This window comes from Panthera tigris, chromosome E2 (genome assembly GCF_018350195.1).
Source record: "Panthera tigris isolate Pti1 chromosome E2, P.tigris_Pti1_mat1.1, whole genome shotgun sequence".
NCBI lineage: Eukaryota > Metazoa > Chordata > Mammalia > Carnivora > Felidae > Panthera > Panthera tigris.
Window position 1 is genome coordinate 10,103,940 of NC_056674.1, and position 27,907 is coordinate 10,131,846.

A 27,907-nucleotide genomic window follows, 5' to 3' on the forward strand; every position below is an offset into this window, starting at 1 on the left:
CATCCTGGACCCACCCCCTCCCCAGACTCCAGCCAACCATTATCAAGCTAAGACTTAACTAGCGCCCTGACCCCACCCCCACTTGGCTCTGACCCCGCCCCAGGCCCGCAAACGCAGCTGGCAACTACTGCCAGGCTTCGGTGTGACGCCCACACCTCTTAAATGCGAGCCCGCCCAGCACTTAGCCCCGCCCTCCTCCTTCTGGCCTCCTCCCCGCGCCCCAACCCCGTCCCCTTTCGGGACACAGACTTCTCCCGGGCATCTAAGCCCAGCCTCCGAGCCCCAAGCCCTTACGAGGTTCAAGCCTCACAAACCCCGCCCCACCTTAGCCGCAGGTCCTCCCCGCTTCTAACTTGCCTTTCTCTGAATCACACTCGATTCTAGCACTCGAAGCCACCCTCTCCTCTCCTTGGATTCACACTCTCTAGTCCAGGCTCCGCAACTTTCCGCCGCCTCAGCCCATTGGTTCTAGCCCCGCACTGGCCACGCCCTCCACCGAGGACTGCCCCCCACAGCCGCGTTAAGAACTCGCATCTAAACCTGCTGTCGCGGCCCCACACCACATCTAAGGCCCGCCTATGTCCCAACCTCACCTCACCCACGAGTTGTGGCCCCGCCCAGGCACCCTAGCCACGCCCCTCACGGCACCTCATCCTTACTTCGCGTCCAGAGATCTAAATTCAACGCCCCGAAGCTCCAGCTCTGCCCCATAAGCCAGTCACGCCCCTTCCCCAACGCCTCCCCACCACCCTCAGTTTCTCCCTCTCCCTAAAGTCATGGGATCCAGAGCAGTCTCCGGGGAGGAGAGAGCGCAGCCTGGAAATCCAGACTAACCCCCTCCTGCCGCCCCCTCCCCATCAAGGCGGGGAAGCTTCAGTCCCCTCCCAGCAGCGTCTTCAGGAATTCGGGGAGGCCTGCGAGAGGGGGGGGGGGGAGGGAAGACGTATCAGGGGAGTGGAGGAAGGAAGACCCCTTCCTCCCGCCTCTTCCGCCATGGAAAAGCCCGCCAAGCACAGCAACCCAGCCTGCCCTCCAGAAACACAGTTCAAAGGTTAGCGGAAGCACTGCGTTTAATGAGAGAAGGCCGGTGGCCTAGTAATTCCAAGTCCTGCGGGAGAGTCACCGGCTATTTGCCATGCCCCAGATGGAAACTCCAGGAGGCGGGAATCTAGATCCGGGGACCGGCACCTAGCCCCCCATGGCTGCCATTAGGTGGGTAACTCGGGGGCGTCTCAACCCTCCCGGTGCCACGGCGCCCCCCATTCGTGAGACTTGCCTATTGCCCTGGTCCCACCCCGTTCACTGGCCCTGACTCCGCCCCCCTTACATTTAACCCTCTCCTGGCTGGAGCGTGACGGAAGCAGAGAACAGAGGAGCAAGGCGGCAGGAGGTTAGTGCAGAACGCGGAGGCCGCAGTCTGCAGGCGCGGTCAGCGGGCGGCCCCCGGTGGCGGAGCGGCCGCCACCACCTTGCAGAAACGCACCCTCTGGAAGTCGGTGATCTCCGCGGTCTCCTGACCCTCAGTGCCCGCCTCTGGGGGAGAGAAGGGGCAGTCAGCGGAGGGAACAGTTTCCCCCACCCTCCACCCGTCTAGTTCCGTCTCTGATCCCAACTGAGCCTAGCCTCAGTCGCCCTGCGTTAAATGGTTTATGGGCCTCGGACTCCCTTTAATCCTCGCAGGGGGGCCCACAAACTGCATGCACCCCAGCAGAACCCTATTTACAATCGAGGAAGCTATCTGGTACAGCAAGATCACAGTCACTTGGCCAGCAAAGGGCCCAAAGGCGAAGACGAGAAACGCCTGGACACCCTGCCCTCGCCGACCATCCTAAACTCTGTCCTCTCAGACTCCAGCCTCCCCCACCCCCGCCCAGTCCCCCACGGACCTAAACTAGCCCCAAGAGTGCCCGCCCTCTTGCCCCTGCCCCCCTTTGCCCTTGCCCACCTGAGTTCTAACCAGATCTTCCTTCGCTCTGCCCCCCAAACTCTAATGTCACGCCTGGGGAGGTTCACCATGGTTCCCAACCCGGCTCGCACTGATGGAGGTGGTTGGGCCCTACATTCTAACGGGAAATGCATTTCGATTCTGATTTCCTCTACTCGCTTAGACCCCCCCCCCTTCCATTCTTACTTTTGACCTATTTAAATTCCTCCCATCCAAGTACTAACCAGGCCCGACCCTGCTTAGCTTCCGCGATCAGACGAGATAGGGCGCGCTCAGGGTGGTCTGGCTGAAGACGACCTATTTAAATTCCTAATCCTGCCCTTAGCCCTACCCCTTGGGCCTAGCCCCACCCCATCATATTTAGACTTTATCCCCCAACCCCTGGGGTCAGCCTCTAAATCCTAATCCCACCCTCGCTCCCCTCCCCCACCCCCACCATTCTTCCAAGCGCTAGGCCCCAGAGGGCCTCCATTTAGCTCCACCCCCTTGACCTGGGCTCCAATCTCACCCAATCCCAAGCGTTGTAGCCTCACCCCTCCCCCCCCATCCGCGGCTTCCCCGCACACCCAGCTCCACTCTATCCTCTCCCCAAGCCCTCCCCTCAGCCCCAGGGGGAGAAAAAGAGGAAGAAGGCCATCTTCTGGGGCCCCGTCCACTCCCCCACCTGAAGCTGCCTCAGACCCTTCCTCTTCAGCTTTCTGGGTTCCTGGGAGGCAGGGCCCACTCTCGAGGGAGGCAGGGGCTGGCTGGTCACCTCCTGGGGAAGGGGGGAGGCCCAGTCAAGCCCCTACCCCTCCATATTTCCCCCCACCGTGAGAGAGAAGGCCCTGGGGAGTGGGAGGGGGTGTTCAAGGACACACCTGGGGAATATCATTCGAGGACGTGAACTCTTTATTGGGGAGGGGCCTCTGTGGCCCAGAGCACGGGCAGGATCTGGGGGGGGGGGGGGGGAGGCATTCCAGAGACAGGCATGGACCGTCCTCCCTACCCACTGGGGTGGCGGGTACACAGGGTCCCAGTGAAGGGGGCGGGGGGAACCCAGCCCCCGATGGTTCCCCGCCCGCCAGTGCACCCCTCCAGCACACACACAAGCAGCCAGCTTCATGCATTTCCAAACGGCCAGGCCTCACCCAGAGAGAGGGCGTTGGGGGAAGTATTCAGCTCTGCCTCTTCACCCCAGTCAGACACGGGCTGGTGGCCCCCAGGGGGCGAGAAGGGGCTAGAAGGCGTGGCAGGGGCCCGGGGAAGTGGCAGGGGCTCCTCCGGCCTGGAGGGCTCTTTGTCAGCCTGCTCACCGGTGGGGCTTCCGGTGGGCGCAGCCTCTTGGGGTTGGTGGTCTTGGGCTGGTTCTTCTTCCTCCTCGATGGCCTCTTCCTCCTCCTCCCCCTCCTCCTCCTCCTCGATCTCCTCCTCCTCCTCACTCACATCTTCCCATTCCTCATCCTCCCCCTCGTCCTCCTCCCCGTCATCCTCAGGAGGCCGGTGGGCAGGAGGAGCTGGGGTCTCCAGCGGCTGCGGGGAGCACAGGGCAGGTCGGGGGAGCGGGCGTGGACCCGGAGCACCCCCACCCCCCTGCCCGGAGAGGACAGCCCGCCTCACCTGCACGGGCGTCTCCTCGGGTGGAGGGGGCTGTGGGGCCTCAGGGGCTGGGGACGCTGCCTCCTTCGTCTCCCAGCGGTCGTCATGGTCACTGGAGGGGACCAAGGAGAGGGGTGAGGCCCAGGTGGACGGGAAGGGGCTTCCCACCTCCAGATCCTCTCCAGAGAAAAGCTGCAAAATTCAACTCCGGGCGAGAGGGGGCTGTAGGTGTGCGGGTGAGGACCCAGCATGCTGGAGCACTGGGGAGGAAACGGCGAGTCTGTGTCCCCAGGTTATCAGGCACAGATAGATGGAGGGGGGCCAGGCGGCAGAAAAGAAGAGGGGGGACGAGGAGAGGGATGGGGGTAGAGCAGAGACGGAGGCCCCCACTCCCCAGAAGCAAGAGCCTGACCCACAAGAGAGACACACGTACCCGAGAACAGACAGGGACGAGACGGCAGAGACAAAGCCACACATACACAAGTCAGGACGACCAGGTCTAGAGCCACCGCTGCGAGTGGGGGCCCTGCACACGCCAGGGGAGGGGGTGCCCCCACCTGTAGGCACGAGGGGCTGCCTTGGTCTGGGGTCGGCTACCCTTCCTCCTCCTGCGGCTGACCTCCGCTTTGTGCTGGGACAGGAACTCCCTGAAAGTGGGGGGCTTGGGGGGCCGAGCCCAGGCCTGATCATCTGCAACAGAAGCCAGGAGGGGTCAGGGCACAAACTAACCCCCTCGCCCGGCCCAGCCAGTGGCCCCACCCCACCCAAGGACACCCGCTCACCATAGCGATGGGATGGTTCGAGGGCAGCGGCTGGGCCATCCTTGAACCTGGGGAGAAGAGAGAAGGGGGCGAGCGGGTAGCTTAACAGAAAGAAAAAATTCAGTATTTGACCCCCAAAACAAAAACTCCGAAAGCACGTAATCCCCAGCTTCCAGTCAGGCCTCACTTGCTAGCACTCCTACCACACCGCGCTCCTGCCTCAGGGCCTTTGCACCCACTGCCCCTGGGGACACCTCCCCAGGCCATTCGGCGGCCGGCACCCTCACCTCCTCCAGGCTTCCGCTCAGACCCTCCTAAACCCCGGTCGAAAATAATCACATATTGTCACACGCGCATCACCCAAGTCTAAAAGAAGGGTCTCCATCCTTCTCCACACTCCGTTGTTCTTCATGAGCTGCCGTTGGATCTATTCACTGTCCACCTTTCCAACTAGAATCTAGGTCCCTTGAAGGCAGAAGCGGTTTTGTTCACTGTCGTGTCCCCATCCCCTAGAATCCCCACCACCCTTCGTGACACAGAGGAGGGACTCAAATCAACGTTTGCTGCCGAAATCAACGTACCCACGCGCTAACGAGGCGTGCTGCGTGCTGCTTCGGGGGCTCGAGGAAGAACGATTACGTTCTCGTTCCCAACCCGGAGAGCATCCCGCTAGAAGCCCGGGTGCCTGCACCTTACAAGGATCCGCCACAACGTCTGTGCAGAGACCTCCTCACGCTTGCACCGGTTGGGCTCACAACCCACAGAGAAATGCTCAGACCACCCAGGCACACAGCCAACACCCTCTTTCTTCAGCCCGTGCCAGCGACAAAAGTGACAGGCGTGGAAACTTGCAAAGCAGCAAAGGGCGCGGGATGGCATGGAAAACTACGGCTGCGGGGGCGCCAGGGTGGCTCAGTCGGTTAAGCATCCGACTTCAGCCCAGGTCGTGGCCTCGCGATTCGTGGGTTCGAGCTCCACATCAGGCTCCGTGCTGACAGCTCAGAGCTTGGGGCCTGCTTCGGATTCTGTGTCTCCCTCTCTCTGTTCCTCCCCCACTCACCCTCACTCTGTCTCTCTCAAAAATAAAGATTAAATAAATAAACAACGTTAAAAACTTAAGTTTTTAATAGCAGTCTTTAGACTGCTATTGGCCAGCTCTCTGGTATGGAAGTTGGTCTTCTGGTCTGGGACACAAGGGTATAGCTTCGCTTTAAGTTGGGCTAACTGGATGTTTCCGGGGACCTCGAAGAGCACGGAGTCACAAAAGGATACCAGTGCCGCCCGGATAAGGGGCTGGGTTGGTGGGGGACAGGCTGGTGAGGGAGGGGGGTGCGAAGGTCTAATCACTGTTAGCAGTTTCTCATGCCCCCCCCCCCCGTGCAGAATTTCCATCCATGCCCTTGGCCACGGGGCCGTGGCACCATCTACTAGGGCAGCTTAATCTCTGGCCCCAGCGACGCTGGGTCTGCTGCTACCAGAACGGACGTGCCTGCTCTCCCCTCCTGCTCATCTGCCAATGCCGTGACCAGCACCTCTCTGGAGAGCTGCTCCCTTCAGCCTGAACCCCAGCACGAACCCACACGGCGCAGAACGGAGTTCCGCCCGCATGGAGAAGCCAGGCCCAGCCGGACCCGCGGCCTACGGGGCCCGGTGTGGATCAGCCGAACCCAGCTGACCCGCAGACACGAGAAACTGGTTTGACGTGCCGGGGATCTGGTGATGGTGACCTCGAACCCGACACACGGGGCGGGGCGCCAGAAGGCGACGAAGGCGTCAGGGGTCAAGGTCGAGGAGCCAGAGAGGACACTCACATCCCGTCCGTCTTCTCGGCATCCCACTCCCGCCGCCACTGGCCGGTGGGCTTGCGGTGTCTCTGCAGCCGCTCCTGGTCGATCTTCTCCCTCTCCTGCTTCCAGCGCAGGTACTCCGACCGCTCCCGGCCCGTCATGGACAACGTCATGTCGCCAGCGCCAGCCAGGCCGGCCCGGCGGCCCTGTCCCGCCCCGCAGACGGGTAGTCAGGGCCCCGAGCCACCGGCCAGCCCACCCCCCGTCTCTCCCCCAGGCCTGCCGTGCTCAAGGTCACACAAGGAGGTGACAGGCCAGAGATGCGAATGCGCGGTCTGCTCGTGTGGCGCCTCCTCAGAGGCCATCCCAGATCTCTCCCCAAGCGGCACCCCGTCTCCACCCTCTACGCCCCCTCCCCTGCATTTTACGTCTGACACTGGCTCACGCTTACTATATGCTCGCTCGTTTCCATAGCTCCCACCAGAATCAACCTCTTTAGGGCGGGGGCTTGGCCTTGTTTAAGACTCAGCTCCAGGGCACCTGAGTGGCTCAGTCCTTAAGCACCTGACTTCAGCTCAGGTCAGGATTTCGCAGGCAGTGAGTTCGAGTCCCCACATCGGGTGAGCACGAGCCCCACTTCATGGGAGCCCTGCTTCTCTTTCTCTCTCTTTCTGCCCCTCCTGGGATTCTCTCTCTCTCTCTCTGCCACTTGCTCACTTGCTCCCTCTCTCCAAAAAAAAAAAAGAAAAAAGAAAAACAAAAAACAAAGACTCAGCCCCAGCACCCAAGGCCGTGCCCAGCACCCAGTGGGTCCCGGTAAACGTTCCTGACGATATCGAGAGAGGACGGGGCTGAGCAAACCGGAGAGCCAGGAGGGGAGGCCGCTGCGGTGCCCACACGGCAACGGACCATCGGCTTGCGGCTCAGAGACCGGGCGCGGAGGCTGGCCCTCCCTGCCCTGCTGTCTCGGTCAGGCCCGCACAAACCTACGCCGCAGGAAGGACGGCGGCCAGGCCAGGGCGCCCCAGCACCCGGCACCCACCTGCCGCTCCTGCTCCAGGCCGCAGCGTACCCGCTCGAAGTCGGGTCCCCCCCAGTTGCGCCCGTGCCGGCGGCTGCCCTCCCGGCGGTCCCGCTCAGGCTCCTCCAGGGGCCCGCCGCGTCGCCGGGGGTCGTCCAGGAAGTTCCGCACCGGGTTGGGCTCCAGCACGCCTTCCTGCGGGCACAGGGAGTGGGGGACGGGGTTGGCGGGCTCACGGGGGGCGGGGAGGTGGCAGAGGGCCGCGCCGCGGGGACGCCCGGGGCACTGACCCGCTGGTTGCGCTCATACTCCGCAATCTTCTCCATCTCCTCGTTCATCTTCTCGATGTTCTGCCGGCGCCGCTCCTCCCACTCCTAGGGGGTAAGAACACGGACACGAAAACACCGGGCCGTCAGGAAGACCCGCACAAGCCCACTGCTCGCTGGCATCCGGGCAGGAAGGGAGCCGCTGCCAGCCGGAGACTCCCTCCTTAGACAGGCCTGCTCTCAAAGGCCTGGGCCGGCATCTGGGACTTCGGCTCCCAGCAGGTTCTCGGTCAACGGCTAACTGAGAAAGGGGGCTCAGGGTGCCTCGACTCTCTGTGCAAACGACAGCTGTGCCCTGAACGCCGGCTTTCCTTCCGAGGTCCGGGATTTGGGTAGGCGCAAGGCAGAGGGGCCCCACATGACCAGAGCCCGGTAAAAACCTTGGGCTCTTGGTCTCTAGGGAGTCCCCGGAAGACAGCCCGTCGTGTGGGTTGTCACGACTCAGCGCTGGAGGACCCCCTCCCGTGTGACTCCCCCGGACGAGAACGCTTGGGGGCCTGCACCTGGCTCCCTCCAGGCTCCGTCCCGCGTGCCTTGTCCCTCTGGTTTTGTTCTGTGCCCTTGCACCGTAATAAATCTTACCCGTCAAGCTCCCTGGGGAAACGCTGAACCTGGGGAAGGAGCCGGGGACCCCAACACACCCTGGCTGCCACAGAACTAATGACAGCAATAACAGCAATTACTTGGCAGATGGCGAGGTGACCCCCCCCCACAATGCCTTCTCCCCTTCTTCCATGATAACGGAATTTCAGATAAGCACGCGGCCAGGTTGCTGGAGAGGACGTTTTCGTTCCCAGGGCTCGGCACACAGGAGACAAATAAGCTTCCACTTGGTTTAAGCCATGGTATTCGGGGGTCTTTTACGTGACGGCAGCTTAGCGTGTACAAATGGTAAACAAACACCCGTGGGGCGCCTGGGTGGCTCCGTCAGTTAACCATCCAATTTCGGCTCAGGTCACCATCTCACGGTTCGTGAGCTTAAGTCCCGCTCCCAGCCCAGGACTCTCTCTCCCTCTCTCTGCACCTCACGAGATTCTCTCTCTCTGCCCCTTGCTCACATGCTCGCGCTCTCTCTCTAAAACAAATAGGTAGACAGATAGATGAACATCTGTGACATTCTTCCAACGCTTACTCTGAGGCTTTCAAGTGCCTGCTGTTCACAGAACGCTCACAGTAACCTTTAAATCTGATTCTAGGACTCCCCCAAGAAGCTCCCACAGGGAAGGGAGCTGCCCAAGGACGGGGAACTCATCGAACCAAGTTGAGCCCAAGTCCATGGTGCGCTGAGTCACTCTGCCCAGCAGCCCCCCGGCCTGCTAACCTCCGCATCCGGGCGGCAGAGCAGTCTCAGTAAGAACATCACTGCTCCCCACAAACAGATCCAGGGAGCGAGACAGACAGAAAAAGAGAGCCAAGGGGAGCGCGTGCACTGGAGAGAAGGAGCCAGAGAGAGGACAGAGATGGGGCAAGACACGGCGGGTGGCAAGCGTGCACCAGACACAGAGCAAAACAAGGGGAGATAAAAACACAAGGAGAGGACGCGCGACACCGGTCAGGGGTGGGGGAGGGAGGAGAGAGAGAACGAGCCGACGGAGGGGCGGAAGAAGACAGATGCAGAAAGCCGGTCCGTGTGCGGGCAGGAACGAGGCGAACGAGACGGGAAGCGCATCAGCCAGAGGACGCCAGCCCATCCCGGGCCCCCACCTTGGATTTGCGGTCGGCAGTTGAGGCATCTCCGGCCCCAGACAGATGAGGGGACCCCCGGCCCCGGCCCCTCCGGCCGCGGCCCCCAGCTCCTCCTCGAGGCTGCTCCCCAGAACTGTCCTCCCAGTTACGGGCCACCCGGCCCACGCCTGCCCGGCCTCCCTGCTGGGGGACGGGCCGGCCTCCCTTGCTGGCCCCCGGAGGCCGCGGGGTCCCAGGAGACCTCCGAGAGGGACCCAAGTTCTTCTCCTGCAAGAGGGAAGGGAGAAAAAGTGCAGTCACTCAGATGAGGAGACGGGGACCCCCAAGCCCAGAGGGCAGCTGTGGGAGCAGAGGCCGCCCACAGGGCTGGGGCAGCTGGGGCGGAGAGGGCCGCTCTCCGGCCTCAGGTCTCAACGCTCATCGCCCGCCCCCCGGCCCAATGAGTCGCCCAGCTCGGTGTGGAGCTCACCACCTCAACGGCCATGTTCTCCTTCTCCACCGAGCGGCCCTTCCGGGGCGCGGTCACCGCTACTCCCTCGAGTTCAGCTTTTTTACGGTCCTCCTCGATCTCCTAGGAGCAAACGTCAGCGGGAGGAGGTCGGCGGTCTTGGCACCAGCGGTATTCCCACAGCCGCCATGAACTTCCCCCAAGACTGGCCCCCACCTAGGCCTCTCTCCTGAGCTCCAGGCAAGAAAGCTGATCGCTTCGGCATCTTCCCGCAGAACCCCCCTGCAGTACCCAGCTCTGGGCAAGAGCCACAGCCTACGGGGCCCTACAGGGTCTGGCCGTGTTAGCATCCTGACCTCATCTGCCACCCTCCCTCCCTTCCTCTCCCCCTCGCTCACTCTGCCCTCCTCAACGTTCCTAGAACACACCAGGCTCAACCCTGCCTCAGGGCCTTTGCACCAGCTGTTCCCTCTGCCCCCAGAGAGCCCTCAGCCTCTCACCTCCTTCAGGTTTCCGCTCCTGAAATGTCCCCTCCTCAGAGAGGCCTTCCCTGACCCACTAACAGAAACCACCTCCCCTGCCATTCTCCTGCCCCTTCTCCTGCTCAACTACCTGGCATCATGCGTATCTGGGTTATTGTCTGCTTTCCCCTCTGCAACCGAATCGGCCTGAGGACAGGGGTACCTGTCTGTTTTGTCCACTGATGTACCCCCCCAGCCTAGAACGCTTCGTGACACACAACAGAAATTCAATATGCTTTTGTTTTTTAAGTGAATGAATGCATGAAACATGAATAAATGAAACCCACCCCTCCTCCTAAGTCCCCCCTCAGGAATAACCCCACCACCTACTCTGCCACTTCTGGCAAGGACCTGGACCTCATCCTGGCCCCTCCTTCCACCTCCCCTCCCCTCCCCCCACCACTGCCTGTCACGGAGTCCTCCCCACAGCCCTGTCCCTCCTCTCCCCACGGGAGTCCCTGCCTCAGCTTCCTCCTGGGCCTCTGGCCTCCGGTATCACCTCCTCCCACTCAACAGCACACAGCAGCCAAAGAGCTCTTCCTAAAAAGCTATTCTGACCTGACCCCACTCCTGCTCAAAACCCTCCAAGGTTCCCCAGTGCCCTCGAGAAAACGTACAAATTCTCAGCGTGGCGTGACCCCTGCTGACCTCCCTGGGTCCATATCCCTCCACTGACCTTCCCACATGAAGTTTCAGGTTTCTTTTTTTTCCCTAAAGTTTATTTATTTGGGGGGGGGGGTAGGCATGGGGAAGAAGCGAGCAGGGGGAGGGACAGAGAGAGAGAGAATCCCAAGCAGGCTCCACAGTGTCAGCACAGAGCCCCAAAAGGGCGGCAGGGGGGCTCAAACCCACGAAGCATGAGATCACGACCTGAGCCGAAGCAGGATGTTTAACCAACTGAGCCACCCAGGCGCCCCTAAGTTTCAAGTTTCTGCACAAACTAATCCCTCTGCTTAAAACATGTTCGCTTCTTCTCTTCAGCTAGCTTACTCACCCTTCAGGTATCAGAATCCTTTCCTCTAGGAAGCCCTCCCTAATATCCTCCAGACTGGGTGAAGACCCCCACTCTGGGCTCTCACAGACCTGTGAACTACCCAGCCCAGCCCACTCTGGGTCATCACTGCCTAAAGAAAGGTCTGTGCCCCTACTTGATGGTGAACTCCAGAAGGACAGGCCCAGGGCTGTCTCAGTCACAGCTATATCCCTGACAACATTCAGCTCAGAGCCTGGCAGTAAAGACCTTGGTGGGTATTCGTGAATGAATGATTGATGGATGGATGGAATGAAGGAAGGAATGGCAGGCTAAGGCCTTTGGCTTTTATCCTGAGAGTGATGGGAAGCCATGAAAAGGTTTTAAGGAAGGGAGAGGTGAGGGAAACTCACTGCGGGGAGGAGAGGGGATGGGGTCTCCCAGGGCGGGGCTAGGGCACCTGGTAGCGCCGTATGAGGGCCTCATTCTTTCGCCGAAGAGCTTCGATCCTCTTGTCCAACTCAGCATCTTTCTCCTCTTTTGATTTCAGATCCAGTGTGGCTGACTAAGAAGAAGAGACAGCTGAGAGACAGCAAGGGAAACCTACACCCATCCCAGTGCATTCGATCCAGGGTCTGAGTCGTGGGTCCCCTCCTCCCAAGCTCCCTGCCCCAAAGCTCAGATTCCAGAGACTCCCCACTTTCCATCTCACCATTCCACTGGCTAGGTGGGGCCAGGGTCCCAGCAAACTTCCCCTGCAGAATCCGGACACAGCACCAGGGGTTCCTGAGGACAGAGGGAACAGAGCACTAAGGCCAATGACTCCCCAGTCTGCTTCCACCTCTCCTGTACTGGGGGCTCCTCTCAAACACACATGCGCATTAACAACACCTGCACCCCAAGGGGATTCTAGCCCTCATTTCCACTCTGTCTTAAAGGGCTAGCCTGCCCCTTACCTGCACAAATTTGGACTCCGCCACCTCCCATGGTTTGTGCCCACCCACTTGCTTCTTAGACACTAGAGTCACACCCACCTTGGGAAAAGTTCTGGCCCCACCCCACCGCTTAAGGAAACAGCCAACAATGCTCCCTTCCAAAGGAAGATTCCAATCCAGCCTCCACACCCCAGTGCTGGGAGTTTTAACCCAGACCTCCATCTCCGGAGAGCTTTAGATACATCCTCTCACCCCCCAACCAGTACAAGAAAATTCTAGGCCCACCTTCCTGCGTCCATTCTGGTGCTGCTCCATCCCTGTGAACACTCTAAATCCACCTCTCTCCCAGGGACGTGTCAGAATCGTCCCATAACCCCACCGTCAAAACAAGCCCGAACTCCACGCCTCTAGGCTGCCCTGACCCTGGGAGAACATTTTAAGCCCTCGCCTCCAGCTTCCCGAGAAAGGTGCCGCTGTCTCCCCAACACCCCGCCAGATTCCAAAAACAAGCCTGGTACCCAATGGCGAGATTTCCCGGACCTGGCTCAACCTCCCCAGTGAATACTTCCCCGCCCGGCGCAGACAGAACTTCCCGGCCCGCGCGCGGCTTTCCGGAGGTGGGGGGGGAGCTCCAGCCTCAAACTGGACCCGAAGGCCACGGCCACGGCCCCGCCCCCCTCCAGGACTAACTTTCTGGCCCCGCCCCACCCGCTAGGCCTCAGACCCCGCCCGCCCGCGCGTCTTTAATCTGGCCTAGCTTCTGACTTTCCCAGCCAACCCTCTGACCCCACCCCCCCCCGGATCCCCGGGCAACAACCTGAACCCGCCCCCTGCTTCTCGCGTTATTACATGGGCCCCGCCCACGGCCCTCCAGCCAACACCCTGGCCCCGCCTCCGACTCGCCCGGCCAACCTCCCGGTCACGCCCCCTGCTTCCCAGCCTTCGTCGCTTCGAAACACGGTCCCGCCCCCTGCGCCCTCAGTCAGGGTTCAGACCCTCAGTCAGGGTGCCGGCTTGCGTGCCAACGCTCGGACGGCACCCCTGGGTCCCGCAAAACTTTCCGGTTGCACTCCCATCATTCCCCGCCAGCACCCTGGCCACGGCCCCCGCCACCCACAACTTTTTGGTCCCGCCCCGCCTTCGCGTCAGCCTCTGGATCCGCTCCTGACTTGCGGGCCGACGATCCGGACCCGCGGGAAGCTCAGGCAAAACTTTCTGGCCCCGCCCCCAGCACGTTCGGCCCGCGTCCCGGCCCCGCCCCCTAGCTCTCCGGGCAATATTCTGGCTCCGCCCCCGGCCCGGGCACAACTTTTCAGCCCCACCCTCTTCTACCCACCCACGCCCCGGCCCCGCCCACAGCTCGGCTCGCCGGGGTCCGGCCCACCCGCCGACGTCCGGCCCCGCCAGCGCCCCTCAAGCTTTCCATGTGGGCGTCCAGTCCCCGCCCCCCGCAGAGTACTCTGACCCCGCCTCCGCGGGCGGCTCGCTGCCGCGCCTGCACCCGCTCCCGTTCCCCCCACGTGGGGCGCCAGGCCCCGCCCTCTCCGGGCGTGCTCCCGGCCCCCTCCTCCGGTCACCTGTCCCGGAGACCCCGCGGCGTCGGCGACTCCGGCTCCGTCGGCCTCCGCGTCCGCAGCTCCCGGGCCGCGCGCGTCACTTCCGGTCCGCACCACGTGAAGAGGGGAACGAAAGAGGATCACTTCCGGTCCTGCCGTCCCGTTTCCGGGAGTCTTAAAGGCGCCGCACCCCCCCCACCCCCCTCCGTGGGTGGAAGCGGCAGTGTGTCTAGGTGGTACGCAAGGGTGTTCTGGAAGCTTTACTCAACTTCGTTGGGCCTAGATGACCCTTCTTCCAGGGAAAGGAGACACCGTCCTCTCTCTGGTCTCTACCTGCTGCCTCTTTTCTGGTTCCAGTAAATAGGTACTAGGCACTGGGCAATAATTCCTGGAAGCCTGACCCACCAGGCTTGTGCTGGGTGGGTGGGGAATCCCTCACCCTCCTGCCAAGGAGACCTTAGAGTTTCAATCTTTCTTTCATTCTCTAAATTTGCATTGAGTGCCAGGGCCAGAGGGTGGGGGGAAGGGGGTGTGCTTGGGGAGGGGAGGACTCCGGCATGAACAAGGCAGACCCCATCCCTTCCCTCATGAGGGAAGGCACAAGTAAATGTGAAATACCACAAACAGAAGCGTGGGAGGTTCCTTGCAGAGGGGCAGGAGGAGAGGGCTTAGGGTGAGAGGGGGGTCCAGGCAGAGAACACACAGCCTGTGCAAAGGCCCTGTGGTGAGTGAGCTTAGTGCCTTCTAGGAACTGCAAGACACTCACTGAGAGATCCGGATGTGGCTGCAGACTCCAGGAGGTTCCATGCATTAACCAAAACGCCAACGTGATAAACCTATCATTACACATCATGCAAAATTTGACCGTTGCAGTGGGCAGACCGGATCCCCCGAGGTCGCTGGTAATTTTATTTTGTGATTTAAACTGTGGAAAGTGGAAGTACCTGCGAATCCCTGGCCCGTTATAAGGTTACAGTTAACAGCCTTTCAGAGACCTTCTCTACACATACAACTGAGTTCTCTTATAACTCCCCAAATACCTGCCAAACCTACCGCACGACTGCTTTGCTTCGTCATTCAGATGTCACCTGCACTTAGGGGCCTGCCCTGAAACCGCCTGTTTGAAAGTTGCAAAACTCCCCATCCCTTGCAATCTTTCCACTTTATTTTTCCATTTTATTGTCCGCCCTCCAAACTACCAAATGTTGGGGCACCTGGGTGGCTCAGTCGGTGAAGCGTCTGACTTCGGCTCAGGTCATGATCTCACAGTTCGTGGGTTCAAGCCCCGCATCAGGCTCTGTGCCTGCTTCAGATTCTGTGTCTCCCTCTCTCTCCGCTCCTCCCCTGCTCTCTCTCTCTCTCTCTCAAAAATGAATAAACATTAAAAAATAATAATAAAATAAATAAATAAATAAATAAATAAATAAATAAATAAATAAACTATCAAATGTTTTACTTACTTACCTTGTTCTCTGTCCCCTCCACTGTGTTGTCTGTCGTTATGCCTTGCTGTGTCCCCAGTGCCTCCAACAGGCCATGTACTGCCACGGCACAGCCTGACGCGGGGCTTGATCCCACGACCCTCGGATGGTGACCTGAGCTGAAATCGAGAGTCGGACGCTCAACCGGCTGAGCCACCGATTCTGTGGCTGTATATCTTCGGTTTCACGATGGATAGTTGACAGCCTTTAAAACTGCTGTGTGACATTCCATCCTAAAGATGGACCATAATTTCCCCCACTTGGTCTCATGGACGGTTGAGTTGTTTCCAGTTTGGGGAGATCGCCAATAATGCTGCATTGAACTTCCTGAGGCACACGTCTTTGTGAGTACTTGACCTTGCCCAAAAAGGACTCCTAATGTCATGATTAAGACCACGGACTCTGGGGCGCCTGGGTGGCTCAGTCATTTAAGCGTCCAACTCTTGATCTTGGCTCCGGTCATGATCTCACAGTTCGTGAGTTCGAGCCCCGCATCGGGCTTTGCGCTGACAGCACGGAGCCTGCTTGGGATTCTCTCTCTCTCTCTCTCTCTCTCTCTCTCTCTCTCCCTCCCTCCCTCTCCCTCTCCGTCTGCCTCTTCCTCTCTGTCTCCCTCAGAATAAATAAGTAACCATGAAAAAATAAGATAAAAGACCACTGACTCTGAAGCCAGAAGGCTTGGGTTTGAATCTTGGCTCTGTCATTTACCAACTGTGTGACCTTGAGCTTGTACAGAACTTGTCTGGAATGTAGCCTCCTCTGCGAAGTAGGTATCCTAGCACCTCCCTACTAGGCTTGTGGTGCAGAATTGAGCGGATTAATGAATTAATACACCGAGTGCTCGGCACAAGACCTAAAATATTTAAGTTCTCTGTGTATGGAGACCATTATTACAGCTTCTACAAAGACAAATTCCTCAATTGAAAGTTCATTCACATTATCACGTTGCAGTAAAAGCAACCCAGGGCGGACGCAGGTTGTTTAGGGCCTGAGGTCCATACAAAGCTGGAAACCCTTTTACAACAGAGAATGAAAAAAGTGTAAGTCAAAGGCACCTCCCGGGGTGTGGGCCAGAGCCCCGGCTCCGTTGGACGAGGCATCGAGAGGCTTGCAACATCATCTCCCTGACAGTAAAACCACCTCCGAAGGTAGCAGCTCAGCAAAGAGGCCGTGCCAACTCCCACTCCCCTCAAGCAAGCCCAGGGTGCGCGTCTCCCCGCAGCCTCACTGACGCTGCGTTTTATCACTTTTTGATCTTTGCCACCCTGATGACCAAAGGGTGGTGTCATGGCTCCGGGTGGGGCTGCCTATCCCCGGGCTGAGAAGCGAAGCTTTTTCGTACCCGCATATACACGCGTACGTATAGACCCGTCGCTTGTGGGGGTGGAGAGAAAGAGGATGCTGGAAAAGTACGATGAGATTCTGTCTTTGCTTGGATCTCTGTAATAACATTAGAAAAGTGAAACTTGAAAGCGAGCCCTTCTCTGAATGTCTGTCGGAGGTCAGAAGATAAGATTCAGAGGGAGCTGGACCCTGAGAGTCCCTCTCTGGGGCACTGAGCATTTTCACCCGAACTCTGGGCAACTCAAGGGGTTCGCCATTATCGCTCTGAGCTGTCAGCACAGAGCCCGACCTGGGGCTCAAACCCACGAACCGTGAGATCGTGACCTGAGCCGAAGTCGGCCACTTAACCGACTGAGCCACCCAAGTGTCCCCGACAGTTGTGATGTCCCTGCCCCTCCCAGTCAGCCCAGGAAGTGAGCCCATAGCGCTGGCCCTCAGTCACCCAGCTACCCAGAAGCCAACCTGGGATTTGAACTCAGGGCTGCCTGACCACAGGGATGCCATGTGGAGAGCAGGTAAGATCGTGGCCTCTGGAGCCAGGCCGGCTGACTTCAGATCCCAGCTCTGCCACCTGAGCTGTGGGACCCTGGGGGAGTTACTTAACAACTCTGAGCTTTCGGGTCCCCATCTGTAACATAATAACAGTGCCCGTACCCCACCAGGCTACTGGAAGGTGCAGTAGGCTGAGCACTGGCTCCCAGAGATGTCCGCACCCTGATTCCTGGGAGCTGTGAATATTCGTTTACGTGGCACAAGGGACTTGGCAGATGTGATTAAGAATCTTGAGATGGGGCGATGGTCCTGGAATCTTTAGTGGGGGGCTCACCGCAATCCCAAGGGTCCTCATAAGAGGAAGCAAAGGCAGATTTGACACAGAAGACAGGGTGACATGGGGGCGCCTGGGTGGCTCAGTCGGTTGAGCATCGACTCCAGCTCAGGTCGTGATCTCACGGTTCACGGGTTCGAGCTCCACATCAGGCTCTGTGCCCACGGCTCGGAGCCCGGAGCCTGCTTCGGATTCTGTGTCTCCCTCTCTCTCTGCCCCTCCCCTGCTCTCTCTCTCTCTCTCTCTCTTTCTCTCTCGAAAATAAATAAACATTGGGGCGCCTGGGTGGCGCAGTCGGTTGGGCGTCCGACTTCAGCCAGGTCACGATCTCGCGGTCCGTGAGTTCGAGCCCCGCGTCAGGCTCTGGGCTGATGGCTCGGAGCCTGGAGCCTGTTTCCGATTCTGTGTCTCCCTCTCTCTCTGCCCCTCACCCGTTCATGCTCTGTCTCTCTCTGTCCCAAAAAATAAATTAAAAACGTTGAAAAAAAAATTAAAAAAAAAAAAGAAAATAAACATTTAAAAAAATACAGCTGGGGAAAAAAGCTTCAAAGGGCCAGGGGACTGATGGTCCCCTGGAACCTCCCCAGGGAATGTGGCCCCAGCCAACATCCTGATCTGGGCCCAAAGAAATTGATTCTGTGTCTCTGCCCGCCCCCCCAGAGGTGCAAGTGAATGAATGCCTGTTGTTTGATGTCAGCCAGAGGCACTTACAACAGTGTCTGGCACCCAGCAGGTGCACTTAACCGTGACTCTTACCATCACCTGAGCGCCCCCTCCCTCCGGCCGAATAACACCGGCCGGTGGCCTCTGGAGACACGTCACAGACGTTTGCTCGCTTATTGGTTAAAGGGATGCTCTCCTTCCAATTGTGTCACGGGCCTCAAAGGTCTGGTTCACGCCCATTTCACAGACAGGAAAACGGGCTCCAGCAGCCGTCGTAACAAATGGCCACACGCTGTGTGACCGAAAACAGCAGGAGGGTATTCTCGACCCTTCTGGTAGGCCAGAAGTCTGAAAGCAAGGTGTGGGCAGGGTTCTTTGTTCTGGGGGCTCTGGGGGAGACTCGAAGGCACCAACCAGGAGATCATGACCCGAGTCGGAGGCTTAACTGACGGGACCGCCCAGGCGCCCCGCCCTTGTTGATTTCTGAAGACAACATAGCACAATTTTCCCTTGAAAGGAGTGGTGGAGATCCTGGCGGTTTTCAGTATCTACTAAGACCACGCAAATAACCCTTTGCGCTTAACGGCAAAAGAACGGCCCAGATGAAAAGGCCCGACAAGGTCACAGGCCTGGTGAGGATGCGCGGCAGCCGGGACTGACGCCCACTGCTGGAGGGGACACAAAACGCGCCAACTGCTGTGGAGTAAGTTCTACGACGGTCCGAGGCACACACATACCCTGTGAGCCAGCAAATGCACTGCGGGGCATTTACCCAACAAATGCATGCACGTGCTCACCAAACGTGTCGTGGGCAAGAACGACCGTGGCAGCTTCGACACAATCGCCCCGCTTATGCGCTGATTTGTGTCCCCTCCCCGATTCGTGTGTCAGAGTCCCTACCCCCCAGCACCTCAGAATGTAACCTAATTTGGACATAAGCCTTTAACAGAGGCAGTTAAGTGAAAAGGAGGTCATTAAGGTGGGCCCTAATCTCCTATGACTGGTGTCCTCATAAGAAAAGCTTAGGTTGGGGCGCCTGGGTGGCTCAGTCGGTTGAGCGGCCGACTTCAGCTCAGGTCACGATCTCGCGGTCCGTGAGTTCGAGCCCCGCGTCGGGCTCTGGGCTGATGGCTCGGAGCCTGGAGCCTGGTTCCGATTCTGTGTCTCCCTCTCTCTCTGCCCCTCCCCCGTTCATGCTCTGTCTCTCTCTGTTTCAAAAATAAATAAAACATTAAAAAAAAAAAAAAAGAAAAGCTTAGGGACGCCTGGATGGCTCAGTCAGTTAGGTATCCGACTTCGGCTCAGGTCACAATCTCGCGGTTCGTGGGTTCGAGCCCCGCTTTGGGCTCTGTGCTGACAGCTCAGAGCCCGGAGCCTGCTTCGGATTCTGTGTCTCCCTCTCTCTCTGCCCTTCCCCACCTCAAAAATAAATAAATGAACTTAAAAGAAGAGGAGATTAATATCTATGCACAGAGGGAAGAAGCCCACGTGTGGACACAGGGAAGACAGCCATTCCACAAGCCAAGGAGAGAGGCTTCAGAAGAAACTAACCCTGGGACACCTTGAGGTAGGACTTCTCGCCTCCAGAACTAGGAGAAGATAGAATGGGGGTGGGGGGGGGGAGTTGTTTTTAATTTTTTTGAATGTTTTCTTTATTTTTGAGAGAGTGCGGGTGGGGGAGGGGCAGTGAGAGGGAGACAGAGGATCCGCAGCAGGGTCTGCACTGACCTCAGCCAGCCAGACGCGGGGCTCGAACTCACCAACCGCCAGATCATGACCTGAGTCACAGTCGGACGCCCAACCGACTGAGCCACCCAGGCGCCCCCTAAAGTTTTGTCGTGTAAGGCACCCGGCCTGGGCTACTTTGTGGTGGCCGCCCCGAGCGGACTCAGACGGCCCCGAATGGGAAAGAAGCGGAATGTTCTTCAGCGGTACAATGGATACTCTCGCTGGGGTGCCTTTGCACGCGGAGATGCCACACGGCAGTGAACATGAACGCTCTCTACCGGCGCACCAGCACGTGCATGCATCCCGCAAACGTTACGCCGAGCGACAAAAGCCAGACAGACGCAAAGGAGCACGTACGGTTTGATTCTATTTGCATGAAGTTCTAGAACAGGCACAACTAAATCTCTGTTGGTAGACTTGAGGATAATGATGGCCCGGGAGAGAGTCAGTAGAGGGGGGTCCCCAGGGGGTCCTGGTAGGAGGCGGGGGACCTGTCATGTTTGGTTTCTCCCCCCAGGGTTTCTGCACTCGGGGTTCGTGGGTTTTACAAAAGTAGGTACGTCGTGCCTTCGTGTCCACAACGTTTCAAAGGATTTTGAGGGGCGCCTGGGTGGCTCGGAGGGTTAAAAGCGTCAGGTCTCGGCTCGGGTCATGATCTCACGGTTAGGAAGTCTGAGCCCCGCATCCGGGGGTCTCCGCTGTCAGGGCTGAGCCCGCTTTGGATGCTCTGCCCCTCCTCAGCTCGTTCTCTCACTCCCTCTTTCTGAAAATAAACGAATAGACGTAAAAAACAAAATTGTGTGTGTGTGTGTGTGTGTGTGTGTGTGTGTGTGTTTTGCAAATACAATTTGGAAGCTCAAAAAATACCCGTAAAAAATACCTTGTGGTTATATGTGAAACGGAGTTAAGTTCTCGCATTAGTCCGTCGTTATCAGGCTACGAGAAGCCCTGGTGGGAAATTTGGCCGCCGAGCGGGCCCACGTTCGCCCTGGCCACCAGGGGGCGGCCTGGCGCCCTTCTGGCCGCTTGAGATGCGGCTCGAGCATTCGTTCGACGAACCGTCCTTGCCCTGTGCCAATCTACGCTGGGCCGGGCCTCGTTGTCGTCTGCGGATCTGTGAAATGGAGATTGGAACGTACAGCTGTGCCGGAAGGCTGTCCCTGTCGCCATGGAGCTCACTTTCTCCAAGAGGAAACAGACCATAAATAGCTAAACAAAAGGATGTTCCAAGGAGGGCTGCGGTGCAAGATAAGGCTGCTCCCAGGGGACAGAGATGGTCCGGGAGGGCTTTTCTGACGCTTGAGCAGAGCCTAGAGGGAAACGTGGGGGACAAGCCAGATGACTATGGGGGCGTCCCAGGTGGAGGAAAGAAATATGGGGACCCCACTCACCGGCTGAAAGGTGGAAAGGGAGACTGGGGTAGACAGCCAGACCCAGTAGGAGGCAAAGAGCCACACATCTTCTGAGGCAAAGCCCTTCGGGGCTGAGCTACAGACCAGACGAACTCGTTTGACCCCGGGGAGACGCAGGGAGGCGATCGGCAGGTCCTGCCTGGAGGAGGTGGCCCGCGACTCCAAGACTCCAAGCGTGGAGGGCCCTCCGGATGACAGAATGAATATTTGTTGTCTCATGATCGTTTTAAAGGCCCAACTGGCTTGCTGACTGCTGTATCCCCAACCCTGAAAGAGGATCTGTGCTGACACTGACATTTTTTTTTTTTTCAGTTTTTATTTTAATGCCAGTGAGTTAACACTCATTGTCTACAGGGCGGCCTCCCTTTTGTTCCGTGAATTATCTCCTAAACCCATCCCAAAGCCTCGGCTCCCACAGTACTCTTCGACCCTCCATTTTCCAAAGCAGAACACCAAAGCCCGGAGATGCTGTGAGCTGCCCGAGGTCACACGTCCGGCCGGGATTTGAACCCACGGGGATCTTTCTGACTCGCAGAGCTCTCTCCACCTCTATCATAAATCTATTATAATTGTGAGTATTGCGCTAGGCAAGGTACTTAACGTTTCTGTGCCTCGGTTTCCCACGTGGAAAATGGTGCTTGTGGACAGCATGTTGTAAGGATTCAGCAAGGTAAGTGAGGTGCTGGGGCGCCTGCGCGGCTCAGTCGGTTGAGCGTCCCACTCTCGATTTCGGCCCAGGCCGCGATCTCACGGTTCATGAGATCGAGCCCCACGTCGGGCTGTGCGCTGACAACGCAGAACCTGCTTGGGGATTCTCTCCCTTTCTCTCTCTCTCTCTCTCTCTCTCCCCTCCACGGCTCTCGCTCGCTCGCTCGCTCTCTCAAAATAGATTTTTAAAAAATTTTAGAAATAATAAAGTGCCGAGAACAGCGCTGTACCTTTTCGCCATTATCTGTTGAATCCACCAACAGTACCGAGCAAATTATGTAGGCTCGACTTGCAAACCACGGTACAGAGATCTGACTAAATCCAGAATCCTGCCCCATGTCCCGCCTCTCAGGATTGTCATAAGGATTGAATGAGGTCAGGCACACGGTAGGTACATAGCATGGGACAACGGCCGTTAATTATCGTTATTTCTGTTATTGTTATTATTATTTTAATGCTTTTATTTATTTTTGCGACAGAGAGAGACAGAGCATGAGCAGGGAAGGGGCAGAGAGAGAGAGAGGGAGACACAGAATCTGAAACAGGCTCCAGGCTCTGAGCTGTCAGCCCAGAGCCCGATGCGGGGCTCGAACCCACAGACTCCGAGATCATGACCTGAGCCGAAGTCGGACGCTTAACCGACTGGGCCACCCGGGCGCCCCAATTATCGTTATTTCTTTCAGCCCCTTTCTTTATCCTTCCAGCTGCTCAGGCCCAAACCTGGAGTTTCCCCAAACTCCCCTCTCTCCCTCACATCCCCACCCAATGCCTCAGCCCCCTCCCGCGCCTCCCCCTTCAATCTGACCCCGCAGCCACCGTCCCACCCAGAGTTTATCACGGGAGCCTCCTCGCTGGGCTCCCCTGCTGGCTGCTCACAGCCTGTTTCCCACTTGACCGCCAGAGGGCGCCTGTTAGAACTAACTCGGCTCGCCTCCCTCGGCTCAGAGCCTTCCAGGGGCTCCCACCCCATCAGAGGAAAAGCTAAAGTCTTCACCCGGATTCAACCCCCTCTCAGACCTCACCTCCCACCCCTCTCCCCTTTTTCGCTCACTCCTAGACTTTCCAGCCTCATAGTACCTTCTCACCATCCAGGATGCGCCCACTCTGGCCTCAGGATCTTTGCACCTGCACTTCCCTCTGTCCGGGCATTCCTTGCGCCCCCCCCCCCCGCCCCCTTCCTTCGGGCCTTTGCTGAACTGGCTTTCTCAAGAAGACCTTCCTTGGTCACCTTAGTGAATAAAACCATCCTCAACACTCTTGAGCCCTCTTGCCTGCTTCCTTTTTTCACTCCAAGACTCACTTTGTATTGTTTATGTTCTTTATTGTCTGTATCCACCCCCCACCCCCACCCCCATCCAGAGTGTCAGCCTCATGAGGACAGGGATTTTTGTGTGCTCTGTTCATTGTTGTATCCCCGGTGCCTACAACCGTGCCTGGCACAGAAGAGGTAAAGCCCTCGGTAAAGCTTTGCTGAATAAATGAACGAATGAATGAATGACCACAGTCATCGTGGCGGTTACAAGCATTCCCTTCTTTCCCCACGTAAGCCCGCAAAGAGCTCCGTTCACCAGCTACGTGACCTTAAGCGGCCGGCCTCAGTTCTCTGGCCTCAGTTTACCCGTTGTCAACGGGATTGCAAATAGCCTCTACCCCTTGGGGTCGTCGTGAAGATTAAACGGGTTCGTAGCTGCAGCGTTCGGAAACCGGTGACACGCTTGGTTAGCAAAGGTGGACGGTGCGGGGCGCCTGCGCTTCCGCATTTTGCCGCTCGGGGGCAGCAGGCGCCCGAAGGATTGGCCCGCTCGGCCCGCGCGCGGGGGAAAAGGAGCGGGGGCAAGTCCAGCGGAGGAAGCTGATGAAATCCCAGCCAACTCGCAGTGAGCTCATCTCGCCCGGGCGCCTCCGGAAGCCACGGGGCCGCCTGGCCTCCGCCTGGCCCGAGCGATAAAGCCCCGGTGCTGAACCAGGGCGGGAAGTCCTTCCTGAAGTCTGCCCTGAGTGGGGCCTGCTGCCAGCAGCCTGGGCCTGCGGGGATGGGGGCGACGATGAAAGTAGCGAATAGCCCCCTCGCTGTCTCCGCAGAATGAAAAGTGGATTTTGAGCACGGCTGTGGGAGTGAGAGAGACGGGGGGGGGGGGGGGGGGGGGGGGGGGAGGGAGGGAGAGACAGAGACGAGAGGCGGGAGAGATAAGGGAAGCGGAGACAAAGGCGGGGAGACTGAGGCAGAGGAAGGGGACACAGAGACGGAGAGGAGGGACAGCTCGGCCAAGTCAGACGGAGGGACGGAGACGGAGAGAGACAGAGACAGGAAGGGAGAGATGGGGGAGACAGACACTGGAGAGACAGAGAGGGGATGTGGGAGACAGAGACGGAGAAAGCGACGGCAGGGGCTCAGAGGTAGGGAGAGAGAGACATGGGAAAGCCAGAGACCTAGCGAGTGGCAGAGATGCGGGCGGCGGAGGCACAGAGACCGAGGGGAGGGAGTTGGCGACAAGGGGACCGAGCTGCAGACTGCGGTGGGCGAGCCGGCGGGGCGACTCGGGGCCGGGGTCGCCCGCGGGGGCGGGGCCTGCGCGCGCGGGGCGGCGGGGCGGGGGCGGGGCGGGGGCGGGCCCCTCCCCACCCCCCATCCCCGGGGTGGCGGCGGCGGCGGCGGCGGCGGCGGCGCGGCCGAGTTACCGAGTTACCAAGTTACCGCAGGATTCGCGAGCTTCTCACTGGCGAGGCCGCAGCCAATCAGAAAGCAGCGCCGCTGTTCTCGGGCAGGAGGCCCGGAGACGCGCGCACCTTCCCCCGACACCCAGCGAAGCGCGCTGACACACAATCACAGCAGCTCACACACACACACACGCGCGCGCGCGCGCGCTGTCCCAGGGACGCGCAGCCTCGCCCCCCCACTCCACGCACCATCCCAGTGACACGCACACCGACACACACACACACACGCACCAGGAACGCGCCGAGACGCACGGCATCACACGGGCAGCAGACCCGGCCCCAGGACGCACAGCACTGCCCAGACCCACAATCACAACGACACACAGCATTGGCCTCACACCCACGACCACGTCGCCCAGACACATGCCATCCCCGTGACTGAGTCCCTAGAACACGCGATGTCAGTGACACGCGCACACGATCGCAGCGACGCCCTCATGATCCCGCAGCCGATTTATCCCACGGACACACGATCACACAACACTGCCGAGACACGGCCGTGTATACAATCCCGTGGACGCACAACATCGCCCCGACAACACAACCGCAAGGACACACGTAATCGTCGCAGTGACACCCAGAGGTGCACACTCTCAGGGACAGGTAGGGCCACAGACACACAACATTTCAGGCATAATGACAGTGTCGCACACAGGGTGCCACCCCACGCGGCACTGTCCAGACACACACGGGAACAGTAACGCGCATGCACGCCTTGCCCTCCACACAGAGCAAAGCCCAGTGGCACACGCTGTCCCAGGGGCACAACATGCCCAGCACGCTACGCCAGTGACACCGATGCATCCCCTAACACGCGGGCGCAGTGACACAGCCCTTTCACAAGCATGTCCACTAACACACACACAATCCCAATGTCACACGGACACACGCCATCTCAGCCCTGCACACGAGCACATTGCACCAAACGACACATGGACCGCAACAACGCACAGATACACCCGTCACACCCGTACACAGCACGCCAGGACGTCCTGTGGTAGCACACTGACCCACAGCCACAGCCACAGCCACCCAGTGGGACACACGCAGCGTGCTAACCACCAGCATCGTCTGATGGACACCCACAACCGACCCACACGTGATAGCGCGCCCACAGCCACACACACCCACGCGAGGCACCCGGACACAGCCACCATCCTCCTAGGTCAACCCCTTGACCCACAGCCGCTGACCCCGCGGACCTCCAGAGAACCCTCCAGCACACAGACACAGTCACACAAACACTGCCCCCACCCCTGCCCTTGCCCCAGTGAGATGTGTGCAGCGTGGGATGCTGGAGGGGGCGGGTGTGCTGAGTGGGTTTGTGTGTGTGTGTGTGTGTGTGTGTGTGTGTGTGTGTGTGTACTTATGCCTCCCGCTCCCGGCCTTTCCTGGGGGGGCGGGGCCATGCGGCAGCCGCTGTTACCGGGTAAACTTCCCCGCCCCCCCCCCCAGCGCGGCCATTAGTCAACCCCCCCCAGGATGATGTCATCGCCTCATTCTGGAGGCTGAGTAATCCTCGACTCCGCCCCCCCCCTCCAGGTACCGGGGTAGGGGCAGGCCGCACCTGGGCTCACCAGGGTCTGGAGATAGGTGCTCTGCTCCGTGGGTCTCTCCGGGGTGGGGACTGAGGAATCTGAGCCTCTCTGGAGTGGCCTGGGGACTCACATCAGGGTCCCTTGAAGCCGGAGGCTCCCAGCCCTGGATCCCTGGTGGCCAACTAAAGGCACTGGAAGGCTGGAACTTCCAGACCTGGGGGCCAGGGCATCCCAGGGTCCTGGAACTGGGAAGAGGCCCCCTGCAGCGCTGTGAGGTCCTGGGTCACCTGGGCAGGTGTTTGGGAGGAGGGTGTCTGAGACACTTGGGGCTTAGACTCCCGGGTCCTTGGCATTGTGAGGCCTGGGACCCTGGTGTGGGGGAGGGGGGCTGGGGGGGGTGAGTGCCAGGGAGTACAGAGGGCAGCTGTGGGGTCAGATGCCTGGGTCTTGGGAGATGACCAAGCTAGACCCTGGGGGAAAAGGACTCAGAGGGGAGGGAAACGAGCGGTCTGCACCCTGGGTCTGAGCAGGTGGTCATCTGGATGAGTTAGACACCTGAGGGTCTGGTGCCTGTTGGGGGGAGGGGTCTTCCAGTACCACTACGAGGCCCCGGAGGCCCAGGGGCTCTAAGGCATCTCAGGGCCTGAGGTCCAAAGGCCTGAGTCCCTGTTTGGGAGGGGAGCTGGGATGCTGTGTCCTAACTTTCACAGCATCAGGCAGGCCTGGAGTTCCCTTTCCGGGGCACCCTCAGCCCTTGTTTCCTGGGGCTAGGAAACTAACATCCCCTGGGGTGAAGGGGCTCATATCTTTGATGTCACAGAGGGCATGGGCATACCTGGGTCCTTTGGAGAGGGCGGAGGCAGTGGGGGGGGCACTCCTGTCTTTATGGGGTCAGGACGCTGGGTCCTTTTCGGAGGAACAGGGAATCGTCAGCTTCTTTTTCAAGATGCCTGACTCCGGTTTGGGGGGGGGGTGGCGGAGGACAAACAGCCCCTGCCCTCGTGGGGTCAGGGCGCCCAGGTTCTCCTCTGGGAGGGGAACGCGTGGTCCCTGTTTTCACAAGGCCAACTCCTGCGTACCTTCCCGGTGGGGTGGAGGGACGGGATGCGCGGCCCCTGTTTCCAGCCCATCCCGCGTGCCCATCCTCGCCCGAGAGTGCGGGGCGGGGTGGAGGGGGAGGGGATGGGACGGTGCCCAGCCCGGGCCTCACCCCAGCCCGGCCGCAGGCTTGCAGGCCGTGCGCCCGGCAGCTCCCCGGGGCCCGGCTCCCCGCCCCCCGCGCCGAGGGCTCCCCCGGATCCGGGCGGGCGGGCGCGGCGGCGGCCAATGAGCGCGCTCGCCGTCTCCGGGAGCCGGGCCGGCTCTGCCCGCCTGGCATTGGGCACGCGGTGGGCAGCGGCGGGCGGGGCCTGGGGGGTCCTCGCGCCTGGTTGGGCCAGGCTTGTTGCTGGGTAACGGGGCGGCGAGTTTCCCCTGGCAACGGCGGCGGGTACCGCTCACTGGCTGGCCGGGAAGGAGGGGGGGCGCGGGCGCAGGCAGGCCCCGCAGACCCCAGCAACAGCGCGCGGCCCCCGCCCCGCCGGGGAGCGGTAACCTTCACACGCGCCGGCCGCTCGGACCCTGCGGACACCGGCGCCCCCGCCCAGCCCCCACCCGGCTCCGGTGCAGCCTCCGGGCCTGGGAGGCCGGCTGCACCCGGGAACCCAGGAGCCCCCCCCCCCTCCCCACCGTGGAAGGCCAGGACTCAGCCCCTGCAGTGAAAAGTTAAGTCCTTCCCAACTCCCTCTCCCCGAGCTGAGAAATCTACTTACCCAGCACGGCATACAAGATCCTGGGGAAGGTAGTGGGTCTGCAGGAAATCAGCGGGGCCATCTATTTTATCTATTTTCTTTAACCAGTATTTCCCACGGAAGCAACCACGGAGTGTGTGGGGGGGGGGGAGCCCCGTTCTAGGT

At 59.6% G+C, this 27,907-nt stretch overlaps 1 protein-coding gene across 11 annotated transcripts; it reads right to left on the reverse strand.

Moving 5' to 3' along the window:
• Positions 1 to 27,180, reverse strand: CCDC9 (coiled-coil domain containing 9). Of its 11 annotated transcripts, none has more exons than XR_006211871.1 (15): positions 12,000 to 12,241; positions 11,756 to 11,829; positions 11,504 to 11,608; positions 9,574 to 9,675; positions 9,123 to 9,371; positions 7,383 to 7,466; positions 7,114 to 7,287; positions 6,096 to 6,277; positions 4,306 to 4,352; positions 4,081 to 4,213; positions 3,545 to 3,635; positions 3,241 to 3,457; positions 2,610 to 2,702; positions 1,328 to 1,533; positions 1 to 914 (listed from the first exon to the last, which is right to left on the reverse strand). XR_006211871.1 is itself a non-coding variant. In XM_042969353.1 (15 exons), exons 1-15 carry the CDS (start codon positions 12,028 to 12,030, stop codon positions 897 to 899), a joined length of 1,650 nt encoding a protein of 549 aa, XP_042825287.1. In that variant the 5' UTR covers positions 12,031 to 12,241; the 3' UTR covers positions 1 to 896. The 11 variants fall into 11 exon arrangements, 10 of the variants coding, with proteins under 10 accessions (XP_042825287.1, XP_042825291.1, XP_042825288.1 ...); XM_042969353.1 differs by having other exon boundaries at positions 1,484 to 1,533; XM_042969357.1 differs by lacking the exons at positions 1 to 914; positions 12,000 to 12,241 and adding exons at positions 25,982 to 26,239; positions 27,032 to 27,180 and having other exon boundaries at positions 1,068 to 1,533.
• Positions 27,181 to 27,907: the final 727 nt, after the last annotated feature.

Bases quoted from the DNA above. Each gene is read 5' to 3' on its own strand.
- CCDC9 (XM_042969349.1), bottom strand. From the start codon at position 12,030: ATGGGAGGTGGCGGAGTCCAAATTTGTGCAG. The intron at 11,830-11,999 runs GTAAGGGGCAGG...CTCTGTCCTCAG, and splicing joins CGGAGTCCAAATTTGTGCAG to GAACCCCTGGTGCTGTGTCC. The intron at 7,467-9,122 runs GTGGGGGCCCGG...CTTACCCCCTAG, and splicing joins CTGCCGACCGCAAATCCAAG to GAGTGGGAGGAGCGGCGCCG.